This window comes from Chrysochloris asiatica, unplaced genomic scaffold, assembly GCF_000296735.1.
Source record: "Chrysochloris asiatica unplaced genomic scaffold, ChrAsi1.0 scaffold00019, whole genome shotgun sequence".
Taxonomy (NCBI): Eukaryota; Metazoa; Chordata; class Mammalia; order Afrosoricida; family Chrysochloridae; genus Chrysochloris; species Chrysochloris asiatica.
The window spans coordinates 7,062,524-7,081,205 of NW_006408537.1; the positions used below are offsets into that span (position 1 = coordinate 7,062,524).

At 37.9% G+C, this 18,682-nt stretch overlaps 1 protein-coding gene across 3 annotated transcripts in view; it reads right to left on the reverse strand.

The window, feature by feature from the left end:
* Window positions 1–18,682, reverse strand: part of HMGCLL1 (3-hydroxymethyl-3-methylglutaryl-CoA lyase-like 1) — a 212,849-nt gene that overhangs the window by 135,940 nt on the left and 58,227 nt on the right. For all 3 annotated transcript variants that reach the window (XM_006835730.1, XM_006835729.1, XM_006835728.1), the window contains exons 2-3: window positions 11,227–11,307; window positions 10,878–10,985 (exon numbers count right to left, since the gene is read on the reverse strand). In XM_006835730.1, the coding sequence (XP_006835793.1) occupies window positions 10,878–10,985; window positions 11,227–11,307 (189 nt within the window). The remainder of the gene's footprint in view (window positions 1–10,877; window positions 10,986–11,226; window positions 11,308–18,682) is intronic.

The window sequence follows — 18,682 nt, forward strand, 5'->3', positions numbered from 1 at the left end:
TTGAAGCTGGAATCCCTTTTTATCTTATCAACATAATACATATTTCACACTTCAGTCCAGTAAATGTGTTTTCATAACCTATAATAAACTAATTGCATCTCACACTGAACAAATGGAAGGGAAAAGTTCAGACATACCACTTTGCTTAGGTAAGTCAAAAAGTATTAATGCAAAAGTCACAGAAACTTTTATTAAACAAAATATATCGAAATGTAAAGCTATTGCATCTCAACAAATCTTCCATCTAGGTCTAGAGACTTCGGAAGGCAATATCTCCAGCTCTCTAATTCTGTGATCTTTGATTTACAGTATATAATATCAGCAGCTTTGGCTTCCTCAAGGTTCTCAAATCGTGCTTCTTTTACATGTTGAGTTTGGAGAACAAAAAGAAGTCTCAAAGGGACAAGAAGAGGGCTATGTGGTGGATGGGGTAAGATTTCCCAGTGAAATGCCTAAGGCTACCCTTGATAAATGAGCAGGTACATTGTCACCATGGAAAACATTTCCTTTGCATAACTTTCCTGATCTTTTTGTCACTAAGGCAGTTTTTGGTTTTCTTAAAACTTCTTCATTGTGTGTTCTTCAAGAAAATCCATCAAGTTTATTCCTTTGGAATTTTAAAAGCAACAACAAAAGTTGCCATAAGCTTCTAAGTTGACCTCTCTGGCCTTGTATTGAACTGATCCAGCAAGTCTTCTGGAAAGTCACTGTTTTGATTGGATTTTTTATAAAAATGTATTTAACAAAAGCATCTACTGAGACAAGACAAATGTATAACTGAGAAAACTTGTCTGCAGCCATCCACTGATCACAAAGACATGTTTAAACATGCTTTGTTCGGAATAAACCTGATTATGTATGAAGTGGAGCTCTAGTAGCAATGCTTTCTGACTTATCTTTGCATTTTTAAGTGTTAGTTTGACTTGTAAATAACTGTTGCAGTCTTTTATGCATATTTATTTCTACTTTTGTATGTTAAGACTTGTGGCACACCCATTCCAACTCTTAAAAATTAATTAAATAGAGAGCAAATACATATATTGGGGAATTTACATATGACATATGTAAGCACATAGTGTTATGCCTGCTTAATGAGTTCTCTCTTTAATAAATTCATTTTAATCATTCATTTTAATGAAAATGTTAAAAAACAAATGGCTAGGTTAATGATTAATGTAAGACTCAAGTTCATTTACAAAACAAAAATAAAAACAAAGCACCTTTTTAGCATACCAATAATAATTCTAAAGTTTAATACGAACAACTACATTCTAAAGTTGTAATAAGCTTATCTATTTTTATAAACCTATTTTCTCTTTGTTATTATTTTTATTTCATTCATCTAAGTGAAGGGTTATCTGGACCCATTTCAGATGCTCTTACAGTATATGTTACTGTAAAGATACCTTTTTCCAGATAAGTTGTAAAGAACATGTAAGTTTGATGGCAAGCATTTTATCAGTTCTGGACATTTAGATTATAGGTGTGGGATCCTGTTTTATATGGCACCCTGCTACTGTGGAACTATTCTTTTAGCTGTTTTAGTTAGAACCCCTCTGCCAAACAAAACAGTAAGATGGAAACTGTGAAAAAAAAAACTTTAAAATGCTAAAAAAGATATAAATGAACAAGCAGCAATCTAAACATAAACCAGAGAACTATTCCCATGACCTATGTTTGAGAAAAAAATAAATAAGACAAGGATACAGAGAATAGAATACAATTTTACAGCCACACACTTTGTCTTAAGAAGAAATTACTTCAGAGAATATATGTAACTTATACTAAAATTACTTCATAACAAAACTCAGACATGATTTTAAATTGGACAAATCTGACGTCATAACATTTCCTCTAAAAAGGAGAATGATATATTATTTCCAAAGAGAAATTAACATTATAAATGTTCTGCTAACTGAAGGCCTTTTTTGTTAGCATAAAAAACAATAAAATCATTAGAGTTACATGATGAGATAACCTCCAATTACAACAATTTAAAAAAAAGTTCTCTACTAAGGCAAGCTGGATGAAGTCTACACCAAGGACACAACTGTGAGAAACTAAACTGCAAAACCAAGAGATATATCTCAATAACCTCCTTTGAAAAACACTGAGATCTATCGTGTAGTAAATAGCTAGAAGAACTTCAGATAATTTGAGTCTCATATTATCTTTGATTAAGGCATACTTTTCTTTTACAGATATGTTTAAACTATTTTTATTTTTTGTTGTTGTTGTTTGGAATACAGGGATTAGTATTGAAACTGAAATGCATAACATATGGTTTACTATTTAAAGAGAAAAATATCTTTACTTATACAGATTGGGCCCAATCCAACATTTAAACTAAACATATACTCTAATCTTTAAGAAAAAAAGACTGATTATTAAAGAGAAGAAAGTTAAGTTGTGTGGTGCCCAGGATCAGTAGGTCAGTCTGTCTGTCAGTCAAGCACTTACTTCAATAACACTATTGAACACTGGTCAAAGGCCAGGCGCTCTCACTCTGGGCATTTGCACACAGGGATCCATTCACATGTCTTCTTTACCTCAACCTTCCTGTGCTGCAGGCATCACTACTAGGATTTATAAGTTCAGAGAGGTTGAGTCACTTGCTCAAGCCCCGGGAGAAATGTAGACAAGCATACAGTTTTAGTGGCACTTCCTCCAGAGGCATGTCAATAAATTAAGTCATTTATTTGATAATACTTTGAGTCTAGAAAGATTTCATTAAATTTCAATAGGTTAAGTCCTTAATTCAACTCAGGACCAAGCCCAGCATATATCATATAATTTTAGAGTCTCATCATATGTATCCATTTAACTTGAGTCCAGAAGGCATTTTCCAATTAATGCTTACAGAGTAACTACCTTCCCTTTTGTTTTGTCCATCATTTTTTCTTTGCTAATTCTGCAAGAAGCTGCTTGTTCATCTAGAACATCTAGAAAAGTGTTCAGTCTCATCCTTTAAATGTCACTGAGTACATCCTAGATCTCTCTCTTAGACTGGATTTATGCCAGATCAGTCTGATGACTCAATCAATAAATTTACCATGCCCACAGCTTACTATCCATTAATAATCAGAAGAGGGAATGGATGAAGTATGAATCTAGGAAAATTGGAAGTTGTCAAAAATAAAATGGAACCCATAAATAGTGTTATCCTAGGTATTAGTGAGCTGAAAGGAACTGGTATTGGTGATTTTGATTGATGTACTATGGTGGTAATGACAGACTGAATAGGAATGACATCACTTTCAGTATCAAAAAGAAAGTTTCAGTGTTTTGTATCTTGAAGTACAATGCTGTCTGTTATAGGATACTACTATACACCTACAAGAAACACCAGTTAATACCACTATTATTCAAATTTACACAGCAACCACTAAAGCTAATAATGATGAAACTGACTAATTCTACAAAATTTTTCAGTCTGAAATTGATCAAACATGCAATCAAGATGTATTGATAACTACTAGTGATTGAAATGCAAAGGTTGGAAATAAAGAAGAATGATCAGTAGTTAGAAAACATGGCCTTAGTGATAGAAACGATCCTGGAGATTGCATGGTAGAATTTTGCAAGACCATTGTCTTATTCAGTGCAAATACCTTTTAAAAATATTATAAAAGGCAATTACACATATGGACCTCACCAGATTGAATATAAAGGAATCAAATTGACTACATTTGTGGAAAGAGACAGTGGAAAAGCTCAATAATCATCAGTCAAAACCAAGCCAAGGGCCATATGCGGAACATAATGTATGCAAGTTCACGATGAAGCTGAAGAAAATTAAAACAAATCCATGAGAGGTAAAATATGACCTTGAACACATCCCACCTGAAATCAGAGACCTCCTCAAGAACAAAACTGATGCCTTAAACACTAATGATCAAAGACCAGGAGAGTTGTGGAATACCATCAAGAACATCAAAAAGGAATAAAGCCAAAGGTCATTTAAAAGACAGAAAATAAAGCAAAGATCAAAATGTATGTGAATAGACTTTGAAACTCGTTCTACAGTGTATACATGTTAAAATGAATAAAATACATGTTAAATGAACTAAAAGAGCTACACATAAAATTTCTAAAGGCTGTCAAGAAGACACAGTGAGGTATTATAATGAAATATGCAAAGACCTGGAGTTAGAAAAGCAAAAGGAAGAAACACACTCAGCATTTCTCAAGCTGAAAGAACTGAAGAAAAAATCAAGCCTGAACTTGAAATTAAAGGATTCTTTGGGCAAAATATTAAACAACACAGAAAGCATCAAAAGAAGATGGACATACTACAAGAACAAACAAGTTGCTTGCCCAGGAGACATCAAGGCAAGTGGTCGGGACCCCCTCAAGGCAAACCCCCTTCTAAGACTAAGGCTCAGTGGAAATGCATGCTCTGATTGGAGACCACTTTCATCATTGATAAGGGGAAGTGAGGGAAAAACAGTAATTAAGCTACAAATTAAGCCCTACAATGCTTAATAGACTCCTGTGAACCCAGATGGAGACCTGGTTGGCCAGCAGTGTGCGAAGTCCAGGGGACTCTTAAACCCAGAGTCAGCTACATAGTCACAGAGAACTAGAGTGGAGAGTGAAGCGTCCAGCTGATAAGAAGAGGGGGCACATGCATAAGTACACCCACACTTGCAGATAATACCTACTTGACCTGGCTTCAATGGCTGGATGATAAGAGCTCAAACAGAAGAAGAAAGAAGAGGGAAAAAAGAATAATCTGACACAATTTGATAAATTTGACACACACCTATGGAAGTAATAGCTCTAAAAAGTGAACAAATCTTCACAGCGAGGATCATTCCAACCTCCTCCGCACACAGAAAGTACAGGGATGGGCAACTTGGACATTGGCTACCCAGTATGGAAAGGAGGGGCTACAGAGGCAAGAAGTGACTGGCTTATAAGCTTTCAAGAGGGAACCTAGATTCAGAGGGCGTGGAGCAAGGTAGAATCTCCACTGAGTAGTATTCATTCTGCCTAGCCAGGGCTGATGAAAGGAGAGGCGGATAGGTATCTTGCAATACAATAGCGAATAATTGTTATCAGGACTGATTGTAAGGGCTGGAAATGTAAAGGTGGATGTTTGGGGGCAAAGACAGGGGAGTGATTAACCTTACAGTCTAGGAGCGGAGGTCCCTGGGACCATCAAAGGAGAAGCGCAGAGAACGGAACTCTACCCAGAGAAGCAGTGATGCCAGGGATGGAGGCAGAGATGAAGACATAGGGAGATGGAGCAGCTGGAGACTTTGGACCTGGAGGGAGAGAGGGGCGGTGTGCAGATGACAGGGGGGCAGGCTTGTGGGGTATACCCTCTGGTTGATCAATAATGCATGAAAGGGATTGTAACCATGGCAAAGAAATGATATACAACGGGATCAATGTGAAGTTGATATCCTTCCATGTAAACTGTCGCATAATTCACAATAAAACATTTAAAAAAAAGAAGAAGAAGATGGACAGAATACAAAAAGAGTCACTGTATCAAAAAGAAATGGCTGATGGTCAACCATTTCAACAGACAGCATATTACCAAGAATGAATGGCATTAAAGGATGCACTGAAGGTACTGGCGAAAAACAAGGCTCCAGAAATTCACAGAATACAAATTGAAATCTTTCAACTAATTGTTGCAGCACTGAATACACTCATCCATCTATGACAAGAAATTTGGAATACAGTTACCTGGACAACTGATTGCAAGAGATCCATATCTGTGCCCATTTCAAAGAAAAGTGATCCAATGGAATGTGGAAATCATCCAACAATATCATTATTATCACAGGCAAGTAAAATTTTGCTGAAGATAATTTAAAAATGGCTGCAACAGTACACTGACAGAGAACTGCCAGAAACTCAAGCTGGATTCAGAAGAGGAAGTGGAACTAGGGATATCAATGCTGACATCAGATGGATCTTGGCTGAAAACAAAGAATACAAAAAAGATGTTTACCTGTGCTTTATTGACTATACAAAGGCTTTCAATTGTGTGGATCATAACAAGCTATGGATAATGTGGTGAAGAATGGGTTTTCCAGTATATTTTATGGTGCTCATGAGGAAACTGTACAAAAACCAAGAGGCTGTTATTCGAACAGAACAAGAGGGTACTGGAAGGTTTTAAATCAGACAAGGTATGTGCCAGCTTAGCATTATTCAACCTGTATGCTAAGTAAATTCTCTGAGAAGCTTGATTATATGAAGAGGAGAAGAAATGTGGCATCAGGATTTAAGGAAGACTCATTAAAAACCTGTAATATGCAGATTGCACAACACCACTTGATGAAAGTGAAGAGGACTTAAAATCCTGATAAGGAACAAAGACCACAACCTTTAGTATAGACTGCACCTCAATGTAAAGGAAACTAAAATCCTCACCACTGGATCAACAAATAAAAACATGGTAATTGAAGAAAACATTGATGTTATCATAGACTTCATTTTGCTTGGATCCACAATCAACACTCGTGAAAGCGAGAGTCAAGGAAGCAAACAAAGTATTGCATTAGGTAAATCCGCTGCATGCGACCTCTTTAAAGTGTTCAAGAGCAAAGCTACCAGTGTGAAGACTAAGGTGTGCCTGACACAAGCGATGATATTTTCAGTAGTATATATATACATGTGAAAATTGGACAACAAATAAGGAAGACTGTAGAAGAGTTGATGCACTTGAGTTATGGTGTTGCAGAAGAATGTTGAAAATACCATGGACTGCCAAAGAATAAACAAATCTGTGTTTGAATAAGTGCAGCCAGAATGCGCTTTAGAAACCAGAATGGTGAGACTTTGTGTCTTATACTTCGGACATATTATCAGAAGGGACCAATCCCTGGAGAAGATCATTATGCTTGCTAATATGAAACAACAGTAAAAAAGAGGAAGACCCCAAACAAGATGAATTAACATCATGGCAGCAGCAATGGGCTCAAGCTTACCAACAATTATGAGGATGGTGTAAGACCAGGAAGTGTTTCATTCTGTTGTATAGAGTCAACGTGAGTCGGAACTGACTCAACATCACCTAACAACAACAACAACATCAGTGGTAACTTCAAAAAGGGCATAGAGACTAAATACAGAAGACAGTCCTTTATTCAAAATCTAAGATTTCAGTGGAAACAGTTGAGCTGTCAGCATAAAGTAAGATGGACAATAACAGGTTTAACTTTGGACCCACCGAGTTAAGTTACTGATGGCAAATTCAGCTGAAGTTTAACAAAGAGACCAGAGTTAGAAATGAAGATTTGTCATCTTCAAAGAAGTGGATGTTGATGTTGGAAGGATTATCAAAGAAAATAGTATAGGAAAATACTGTAGAATCTTGAAGGAATCTTACACTTAGTGGCATTAAAAAGATGGAACTATCAGAGAGCATAAAAAAAAAAGCAATTGAGTAAGTAACGGAACTAAGAGTAGAGAATACCAGAAACTGAGGGACCAGATTGGGAGAGCAATCAGTGGAGGTAAGTGATGGGGAGAAACAGAGGGAAATGAGGACTGAGAACAAGGATGGGAGAGGATTTTGTTGTCAGTTAATTATTAATTATATTTCAAAGACCAGAGTCCAGCATCAGTAATTATGAACGCTTGCTACCTGCCTTCCAAGTCTGAATAAAGCTAGGACTCTATGATAATTTCGGGAAAAATTCTAAATGATGTTTTTGACTTGTCTAAATGGATAGATAGATAGATAGATAGATAGATAGATTAGATAGATTAGATAGATTGATACATAGACAGATGGTGATTATGTGCTGTGGAGTCAGTTCCTCCTCATACTACCCTGTACAGGGTTTCTGAGGCTGTAAATCTTTACAAGAGCAGAAAACCTCATCTTTCTCCTCAGAAAGGCTGGTAGTTTCAAACTGCTGACCTTAAGTTTAGTAGCCCAACTTGTAACCACTTTGCTACCAGAGCTCCTTTTATATACATACATGGTCCTGGTGTGGCATTGCAGGTTAATGCACTGACTACAAGGTTGTTTTGAACCACAAGTTTGGTGGTTCAAGCTCTCCAGCTGCTCCTTGGTAACGCTACACAAGGTTGCTATGAGCCGGAACTGACTCACTGGCACTTAACAACAATAACATACATACATGCACACATATGCATTTATATTACATACATTGCCTTGTCAGAAATATAAGTTCTAAAAGATACAAAATAAACAGATCACCATTTCTCACTCTTTAATATGGGATTCTATGGGGAAGCTTCTCTGCTATTCATAAGATTTTCAGTGACTAAATATTTGGAAGTAGTACGTCACACTTTCTTCCTAGTCTGTCATCTGGACGCTCATCTGAAACCTGTCCACCATGGGTGACCCTGCTGGTATTTAAAATCCCGGTTGCATAGCTTTCAGAATCACAGCAACTCACAATCCACCACAGTACAACAAACTGACAGACAAGTGGTGGAATGTGGAATGCAGAAATTATTGGACAATCTCTTTGATATCCCATGCAAGTAGAGTTTTGCTAAAGGTAATACAGAAACAGCTACAATCATACATTGACAGAGACTTTCCAGAGGTTCAAGCCGGATTCAGAACAGGCTGTGGAACCAGGGATATCATTGCTGATGTCTGATGGATCTTGGCTGAAAGCAAAAAATATCAGAAAGATGTTTACCTGAGCTTTGTTGACTACGCAAAGGCTTTCAATTGTGTGGATCATGACAAGCAATGGACAACATTGTGAAGTATGAGTATTCCAGAAGACTTAATTGTGCTCATGAGGAAACTGTACCTGGACCAAGAGGCAGTTGTTCGAACCGAACATGGGAACACTGAATGTTTTAAAATTAAGAAAGTTGTGCGACAAGGTTGTATTCTTTCACCATATGTATTCAACATGTATGCTGAGAAAATAGTTTGAGAATCTGGTTTCTATGAAGAAAAACGTGGCATCAGGACTGGAGGAGACTCATTAACAACCTGCGATATGCAGATGATACAACCTTGCTTGCTGAAAGTGAAGAGGACTTAAAACATTTACTGATGAAGATCAAAGAGCACAGCCTTCAGTATGGATTACATCTCAATGTAAAGAAAACAAAAATCCTTACCACTGGATCAATAAACAACATTCTCATCAACAGAGAAAAGTTTGAAGCTGTTAAGGACTTCATTCTTCTTGGATCAACTATCAACACTTGCGGAAGCAGCAGTCAAGAATTCAAACGACGTATTTTGTGTTTCATTAGGCAAATCTGCTGCACAAGACCTTTTTAAAGTGTTGAAGAGCAAAGATGTCAGCTTGAGGACTAAGGTACACCTGACCCAAGCCATGGTATTTTCAATAGCCTCATATGCATGCTAAAGCTGGACAGTGAATAAGGAAGATGGTAGAAGAATTGATGCTTTTGAGTTATGGTGTCGGAGGGGAATACTATAAGGCTGCCAAAAGAACCAATAAATCCGTTTTGGAAGAAGTGCAGCCAGAGTGCTCCTTGGAGGCCAAGATGGCCAAACTTCGTCTCTCATACTTCAGGCATATTGTCAGGAGAGACCAGTTACTGGAGAAGGATATCATGTTTGGTAAGGTGGAAGGTCAGAGAAAAAGAGGAAGACCCCCAATGAGATGGATTGGCCATGTGGCAGCATTGATTGACTCAAGCGTGGCAATAGTAGTGAGGTTGGCCCAGGATCGGCCAGTGTTTTGTTCTGCTATGCATAAGGTCACTATGAGTCGGTACCAACTCAATGGCACCTAATAATAACAATGGGGAAGTTATGAGGCTTTTGTCACTTCCCTCATTCCCTCTAATACACAAAAAGACTAAAGCATTTGGAGACATTAAATGAATTCATAGAGTTCAGTAAGCTGCTGTTTAAGAGGCTTATCCTTCAGTCACAATATTGAATCCTATACTCATATGAATAAGAGTCCTGGTCTGACACTGTGAGTTAACAAGCTAGGTTGCAAGGTCAGGTTGAACTGTAAGGTTGGTGGTTCAAGCTCACCAGCCGCTCCTGGAAACACTATACAGGGTTGTTATGGGTCAGAACTGACTCAATGTCACTTAACAACAACACATTCATATAGGTTTAATATGGAATTGAAATAACTTTTTAAGATTTGATTTAGAATATTCTGTTATTAAGAGATATTTCTTTAATCCAGATCTCAGTTCATGGGTTAATATTTTGTAGGAAGATGAACATGAAAATATGTTATTATATCAATTTACTGTAATAATATATATCATATTATTATTGTTGTTGTTAAGTGCCATCAAATCATTTCCGACCAATAGCCATCCTGTATTGGGTTTCTGAGGAATGGCTGGTGGGTTTGAACTGCCCAACTTGAGGTTCAAATCAACCTTGCAGTCCAGTACTTATCCTACAGTGCCACACCAGTACTCTAATATATATGTTGCTGTTGTTAGGTGCCATGGAGTTGGTACCGACTCCTAGTGACCTTATGCACAGCAGAACAAAACACTGCCCAATCCTGGGACAACCTCACTACTGTTGCCACGCTTGAGTTAATCGATGCTGCCACTTGGCCAATCCATCTCATTGGGGGTCTTCCTCTTTTTCTCTGACCCTCCACCCTACCAAACGTATCTTTCTCCAGAGACTCGTCCCTCCTGACAATATGTCCGAAGTATGAGAGACAAAGTTTGGCCATCTTGGCCTCCAAAGAGCACTCTGGCTGCACTTCTTCCAAAATGGATTTATTGGTTCTTTTGGCAGCCCATGGCACTTTCAATATTAGCTTCTAAACCATAACTCAAAAGCATCAATTCTTCTATGGTCTTCATTCTTCACTGTCCAACTTCATAATGGGTACTAAATAATTCTGGCTAGAGGTGAATTAGTAATATAATTAAGGAATAGTGCATTTACATACCTGTGGTACCCATCTGGAGGACACAAAGCTGGTTACTTCTATTACTGACAAGCCAGTTTGGGAAAGTTGATTGATAAATTCAATTTTTACATCTGTAGGAACTATAACCTATGAAAACACAAAAAGTGATTTGTTAAGTAAATTCCATAATGTCTACTGAAGCACACCAGAAAATTACTTTCTAACTGAAAACCAATTCCATTTGACAATTTATAAGTTCAAGTATTAGTTGATAGCACACATGATAATGTAACATGAAGTCTACCTCATAAGTCTTAAAATCTTATATGAACTATTAGTATTTGGACTTAGAATTTGAAGTAAATATGTTAAATTATTATCAAACTACCTTTTCATTCTGTAGTCCATCTCTTGGTCCAACTTCTACTATTTTAACATATTCAGGGAGTCCAGATAACTGAGGTGATTCCTGAAATACAAAATGCAAGAGCAAGAAAAACAGATTCTTTTTGTATCACAATACTTGCTTATGAAAAGTTAAACAAATACAGTTGTTTCACTAAGTTATCACCCCTAAAAATTAAAACAGTAAGAAATCAGTAAATTGCTATCATCCAGTCATCAGGTTTAGATTACTAGCATCATGACACCATTGGTATTCAGGCTAAATGTGATTCAAATTCAAAAGGTTAATTTTTTAAATGACCGTGGAATAGGTGTTTACTCAGGATCTAAACAGAAATTTTCCTGGACAATTGTGTATGCAATGATGAACTCAGCATTGCTTGAGCTCATTAAATTGAAAGATCTTGACGTTAATAGACTTCTGATAAGTATAGTTTTACAAGATTCTACCATCTATATCCTGACCTTGGGGAGTATAGACTTGATAATCTGGCTTGTGCCCAGAAAATTGAAACTAGAGTAGAATGTGCAATATTTATTTCTTCTTTGTGTCAACAGCACAACTACTACCACCTAAATGCTAGTTTAATGATAGATCCCACCATAGGATTTCACCCTTAACACTCTATTGGAAACAGCCTTGTACAAACCCAATGTCCTACTTTAAGCCCAAATTTAGTGTACAAAGGGTCTGTATCCTGGTACTTGTGTCCACTAGTTTAAAACCTAGGACATAAGAACAGCCTTTCTAAACTTCATCTTGCAATTAAAAATCAGAAGTAGGGTCATCCAGCAAAACTTAGATCAGTGTAATCCCCTGGCACATTCTGAGCCAAATTAAATGTGTTTACCCCGTTAATCAGAGTCCTGGTGTGGCAAAGTAAGATTAGCACTTGACTGCTAACCACAAGGTTGGTGGTTCAAACCCAGCAACAGCTCCTTGGAAACCCTATACAGGGTTGCTACGAATCAATCTGACAGCACTTTACAGCAACAACAACCCCATTCATCAAGTTCTACAAAAGGGTAATTGATGGCATTGATTCAAATCAGTAGGGCATGTCTTCAAAGTTTTTTGTTTCATTCTTCTGCTTTAAGATAACCACTGGACAGCTAACCTCAAGGTCACTGGTTCAAACCCACCGGCCACTCCTTGAAAGCAGGGCTGCTAAGACTCAACAGAATATAACAACAATTCATACGTGGAACCTTGGTGGTCCAGAGGTTAACGTGTTCAACTGCTAGCCAAAAACTCAGTAGCCACTCTATGGGAGGCACATGTGGTAGTCTGTTTCTTTAAAGATATTCAGGCTCAAAAACCCTATGGGACAGTTCTACTCTGACCTATAGGCTCAGTGTGAGTTTGAAGGGACCTAACAGTGGGGTTTTTTGTTGCTGTCTTTTGTTTAATTCATATTGTCTCATTCTGCCCTTTTAGTGTTGTTGTTAAGTGCCTTGAGTCAGTTCCAACTCACAGCAACCCTGATTAGGGTTTCTGAGGAGTGACTAATGGATATAAGCCACCGACCTTGCAGTCAGCAGTCCACTAGATAAAGATCCCAGTTTGTGTCTATGGCATAGAAAAAAAAAAATGTTCACTGGCTTTCTTAGGATTCAAAGCAGTTACTTGTCTTTATCAGCACTCTATTCTAAGATAACAGAACCCAGATGGCCCCATTATGATGTTTGCAACTACCTCCCACAATTATAAAATTGGGAGATTCAATAAGCAAAGTTCATCAATAAGGAAAATAATTCTTATTTATGCATCTTCTGAGCAAGTTGTGGCATCTGCAGTTTGCTTGTGGAGTTGATGGAGGAGATGTGATGTTATGGATGAGAGTTCTGGAGCAAAACCTCGTTTACAGAGTGGCCTTAAGTTCAATGAAGCAGTAAAGGACTGGTGACATTTGTGGAAGGAGTCTATGAGAGAAGAATAATTTTTCTTTCTTATTTTATCCAGTACAAGATTGCAAAAAAAGAAACATGATCTAGGGATTCTTGGGCCATGTGGTCTCATTATCACTAATTATTTCCTGAAACTGCATTTTCAACTGCAATTACATTGCAACATAATGGAGAGAACTTCTTCATTAAACAGCAGTGTTTACAAGAAAGGGACATTAAGGTACTAACAACAGATTGAGTAAAATTAAAGACTTGGGGATCTTCTTTTGAATGAATTTTCTGTAGCTGGTAAAATTAACAAGTAATTTGAAGAAATGATAGAATGCCAACAATTATGGCCATTTCAGTTAAACTAGAATATGGTGTGCATGGTGGTGTTGTTGCTGCTGTTAAGAACTTTCGAGTCGGTTCCAACCCATAGCGACCTTTTTATAGGTTTTCCAAAGAACAGCTGGTGAGCTTGAACTGTCAACCTGTGGTTCAAGCTGACTTTTCAGTCTAATGCATTAACCCACAGCACCACACCAGGTGCTAATTTACATTTATTCCTGAATCTAGTACTACTATTTTGCCTTCTAGATATAGGCAAATACCTGCGAAATCAGCAGAAAATGATAATGGGCTCAATATGATCAAAAAGTAAGAGCCTAAAATAAAAATGTTAAATTCATGCAGAAGTGAAAAAGCAAATCAGCAAAGACAAAAATAAAATTAATCAATGCATACAAATTGAATTTGTGTGATGTGAGAGGCATCTCTTGGTGAGCTTTAGTCTCACTTGTCTTGGACATTATAGTCTCGGTGCTGCTATCTATAGAGCTTAAGTGTACATAAGCAAAGCACAGTGGGAAAATCCACAAGCTCATAAAATCTATCATTAGAGCTTCCTAAATATTCTCCTGGTGTGGCACTGTGCATTAATGTACTGGACTGCAAAGTCAGTCTGAACCACTAGAACAGCAGTTCAAACTCACCAGCTGCTCCTCAGAAACCCTATCCAAGGTTGCTGTGGGTTGGAACCAACTCAATGGCACGTAACAAGAAGAACAAATATTCTCCCTAATGTCCTTCAATATGCAACAGTTAGAGAGAACTGTCAGCCTAAGGAAAAAAATGCTTTAAGACTGACATCTCCTCTCTACCATCATTGTTCTTCATGCATCCTAGGCTTTAGCCAAGCTAATCATGTCTTCCTCAATTTCATGTTTGTACACCTGAAAATTCTATTGCTTGGAAATACTGTTCCATTTGTGGGAAGACAATTCACCAACACTGTTTCCACTTCTTTGTGAACATAGAAATGGGCCCTATTTTTCCTCTATCTAGGAATTATGTTTGAACATATTCCAGCTAATGGAATATAAGTGTGAATTTCCCTTCAGCCATTTTGATACAGATGAGTATGGCACATTTGAATCCTACATTTCTGAATTATTGCTTTTGCATAAGAAGTTTCTGTCAATAAAAAGCACTCACCTCATACTTTACAGGATCAAGAAATAAATAACTTTTAGATTTTATTAAGATCTGAAGTCTATATTTGATAGATACTAGTTGTAAAGAAATCCTGATGTGGCACTGCGGGCTAATGCACTCGACTGCAACGTCAGTTTGAACCACGAGGTCAGCAGTTCAAGGTCACCAGCTGCTCCTTGGAAACCCTATACAGGATCACTATGAGCCAGAATCGACTCCATAGCACTTAACAACAATAAATTGCAAAGAAGAGTAAAGAATCTGAAATTTACTCTGTGTAGAAGGTGACAAGTAAGCTTTCATGGAGTGGGAGGTACAAAAATCCTGGGTCAGAAATAAAGAAAAGTTCACTACCCACAACAATAGCAGTAGTCCAAGTATAAGAATTTGTGCTCATGCTCCAATTCCCAACTCCCATAATAAATAGGAAAAAGGGCCATGCAACTTATTTATTATGCTGTGGGTTGCATGACAAGGGAGAATCTCTACACTCAGAATACCTGAATCTTTTATAATGCTCAATAAGTGCATCTACCCTATTTTCAATCATCTTGTCTATATGTGAGAGCTGTAAAATGTGTAAGGAAGAGATAAGAAGAACTGATGCATTTGAATTATGATGTTGGCAAAGAACATTGATGAACTGCCAAAACAAAAAGAAATATATCTTGGAAGAAGTACAGCTGGAATGCCCTTTAGAAGTGAGAATGGCAAGCCATCATTTCATATCTGTTGGACATGCTATCAAGAGACAAGTCCCTGTAGAAAGATAGTATGCTTGGTAAAGTAGAGGGTCAGCAAAAAAGAGGAAACCCTTAATGAGATGGATTGACACAAAGGCTACACCAATGGGCTCAAACATAGCAACACTTGTGAGGATGACATAGGACTGGGCAGTATTTCATTCTGTTATACATAGGGTCACTATGTTGAAACTAACTTGACAGCACCAAACAACAACGACTCTTTGCTCTGGTAGTAGATAATATGCTTATTATATACTCAAGTTAGCCCTTTGCTTTGAAAGGACACTTTATTTTTGCCTTCCCAGATGGTAAGCAAATTTACCCTTTGCTCCAGAGGAAAACACTATTTTTATCATTAAATCTATTCTCTATACAAAAATTCTTGAAAAGATATCTGCAACAAAGGCAATCAGTGTCTCTGCTTTCAAAACATGCAGAAATTCAAGAAATCCTCAAATAATTATTTCCAAGTAATATCCATCCTTCATTTTTATACCACCTTGGATATTGAAAACTTTCCCAGGACTAATCCACTCTGTTGAGCCCTTTGATTAATCTGACAAACAAATGTTAGGATAAAATCTGCTAAATTTAGGTCAAAAACATTTAACTAAGGCTACTCTCAACAATTCCCAAGTGGTAGAATTAGATTAACCTACAATATCGACCTCAGCATTTCTGACTCCCACGGATGTTGGATCCAACTAGCTGAACAAACCACATGCAGTGGGTGGGGGCCCTTACATGAGAAGGAGTTGCTATTTTGTGCCTAGTCTATGATGGTGGCTGTATTTCCAAGATCTCTATGATGATGGATCCAGGCAGCAATAGCAGCGATTTGGATGGTGGAAGCTTGGCCAGTAGTTTAATTATAGTAGGCCTTTTGAGAGTATGGACCTCACATGGCTCAGTCAGCAAGACACCTAGTAATAAAACATTGAGACATTTTACTGTCATCCATGTGGCATCCTAGTGTGATGCTGAGAGCTAATGCTCTGGATTGCAAGGTAGGTTTGAACCTTAACGTAAGTGGTTCAATCTCACCAGCTGTTCTTCTAAAGGGTGGCTATGGGTTGGAACCGACTTGATGGCACAACAATAAGAATTGTCATCTCAGTTGGATAGACTACAGAAGGACTAAGTTGTAAGAAAGCCCAAGTGTGTCATTCTACCTAATAAATATTACACAACCCATCCCCATGTGAGTCAATACAAGTTCTTATGATTCACTTGATTTCTTCCTACAATGTTGGCAACTTTACTTTCCCTTCCATGCATTGTTCTAAGTATTGTTGGAATGTTTTATACATTTCTGCCTACACAGGGGTCATCTCACATAAACAACTATTACAATGGAATGGACCTGACCCTGATCACCATGTTGCCAAGAAACTTCCTCTGCCCTGAAGGGATTCAGGGCAACCAGGTCACCACTCATGCTGATGCGTTTGAAGCTACTTCCAGCACTCAATCTACAACATCTTCCGAAATGTTCCTTATTAATAGACTGTAAAGTTGCTGTTATTAAGTGTTGTAAAGTCGGCTCCGACTCATAGCAACCCTGTACAGGGTTTCTGAGGAGCGTCTGGTAAGCTTGAACCACAAACATTGTGATTCAAACAGACCTTGCAGTCCCGCACATTAGCTCACAGTGCTACACCGCAACTTCATTTACTGTCTATTTGATCATAAAATCTGGTCAACATATTTGGTACCAACTCCTATAGTCTTCTCTCAAATCACATCAATCCATCTATGAAGTCTTCATCTTTCATCTTTCAGAGAGCAACCTAAATATGTGCAATCCATCCTCTTCAACAAGACTATCAAAAACTGTGAAGGGAGTTTGACCAAGTTCCAGACTCCTGTTGATCTTGAGATGAGAGAGAGAAAAGGAAGGGCTGGTTGGTCTGACTTAAGAACTCCTGAGTCCATGGACACTGACCTAGCCATCGGGGGCTAGAGCTGAGAGTGAAGCATCCAGCTGATGTGAAGTGGGGGTTGGTGTGCAAGAATGCCCAAACTTGCAGATAGTACCCATATGACCTAGCTTCAATGGCTTGATGATCAGAATTCGATTGGAGGAAGATAAAGAAATTTGATACAGGAAGCAAGTGCAAATTGCTACAATTTGATGAACTTGACCTTTACTTACGGATGTAGTAGCTCAAAATGCCAATCAAGAGGGAAGGACTTTTCACATTATGGATCAAGGTTATGCCCTCAGTACACAGGTTGATGATAGGGACGAGCAAATTAGATATTGGCTACCTACAATGGGGGAGCTATAAAGACATGAAGTGATTTGCTTTCAAGTTTTCAAGAGGTAGTTCAGTTTCAGAGTGAGTGGAGGAAGGTTGAATCCCCACTGAGTAGTTTTCATCTTGTCTATATGGGTCTGGATTCTTTTGATTCAATAGTGAGTAATAGTTATCATGACTAATTGTGATTGTCACAACTGCACAACTATAAAGGTAGAATTTGTACAACAAAAAGGGTGGGTAGTTAATCTTACATTCCAGGATCAGAGGATCTTAGGGCCTTCAAGACAAAGAGCATAAGCAGAACTTGGGATCCTAACCAGAGCTGTAGTGCCACCAGAGATGAAGGCTGGGGTGATGGCATGGAGAGACAGAGCAGCTGAGGACTCTTGACTCGTAGAAGGAGAAAGGCTGTGTGCTGACAGGCAGGAGGTTGGCTTTCAAAATGTGCCCTTTGATTATTTAAATGATTATATATTCCTGCATGTTTTTGTGTACATAAAAAAAAAAAAAAGAGGAAATAGAGGCAAATATTGTTAACAGATGGTTCATGGAGTGGATTGTAATCATTGTAATGAAACAAACAAAAAGTGAAGATACTTTAAGCTTCATGGATTCTAGCAGAAAATAAGAAATTCCTGGTCAGAGACAAAAGGCTTTATGATTCACATTAATAACAGTACTCAGTGTATCAACATTCTTGCATACCAGTTCTGCATTTCAGAAGCTGTACTTAGGGAACCTGAACATTTCATAATTGACAGTAAGCATGCCTGCCTTAAGGAGCTCTGGTAGCATAGTGGTTACCAGTCAGGCTGCTAACCTCAAGATCAGCAGTTCAAAACTACCAGCAGTTCCATGGGAGAAAGATGAGACTTTCTGGTCCTGCAGAAACAGCCTTGGAAACCCTGTACAGGGTCACTATGAGCTAAAATCAACTCAACGGCACTTAATAACAACAGCAACAACATACCTGCCTTTATCCTAAAGGGATACATCAGTTCATATCTCCCAAGATTTTTTGGTATATGTAAGGAAAAGAAAAGGA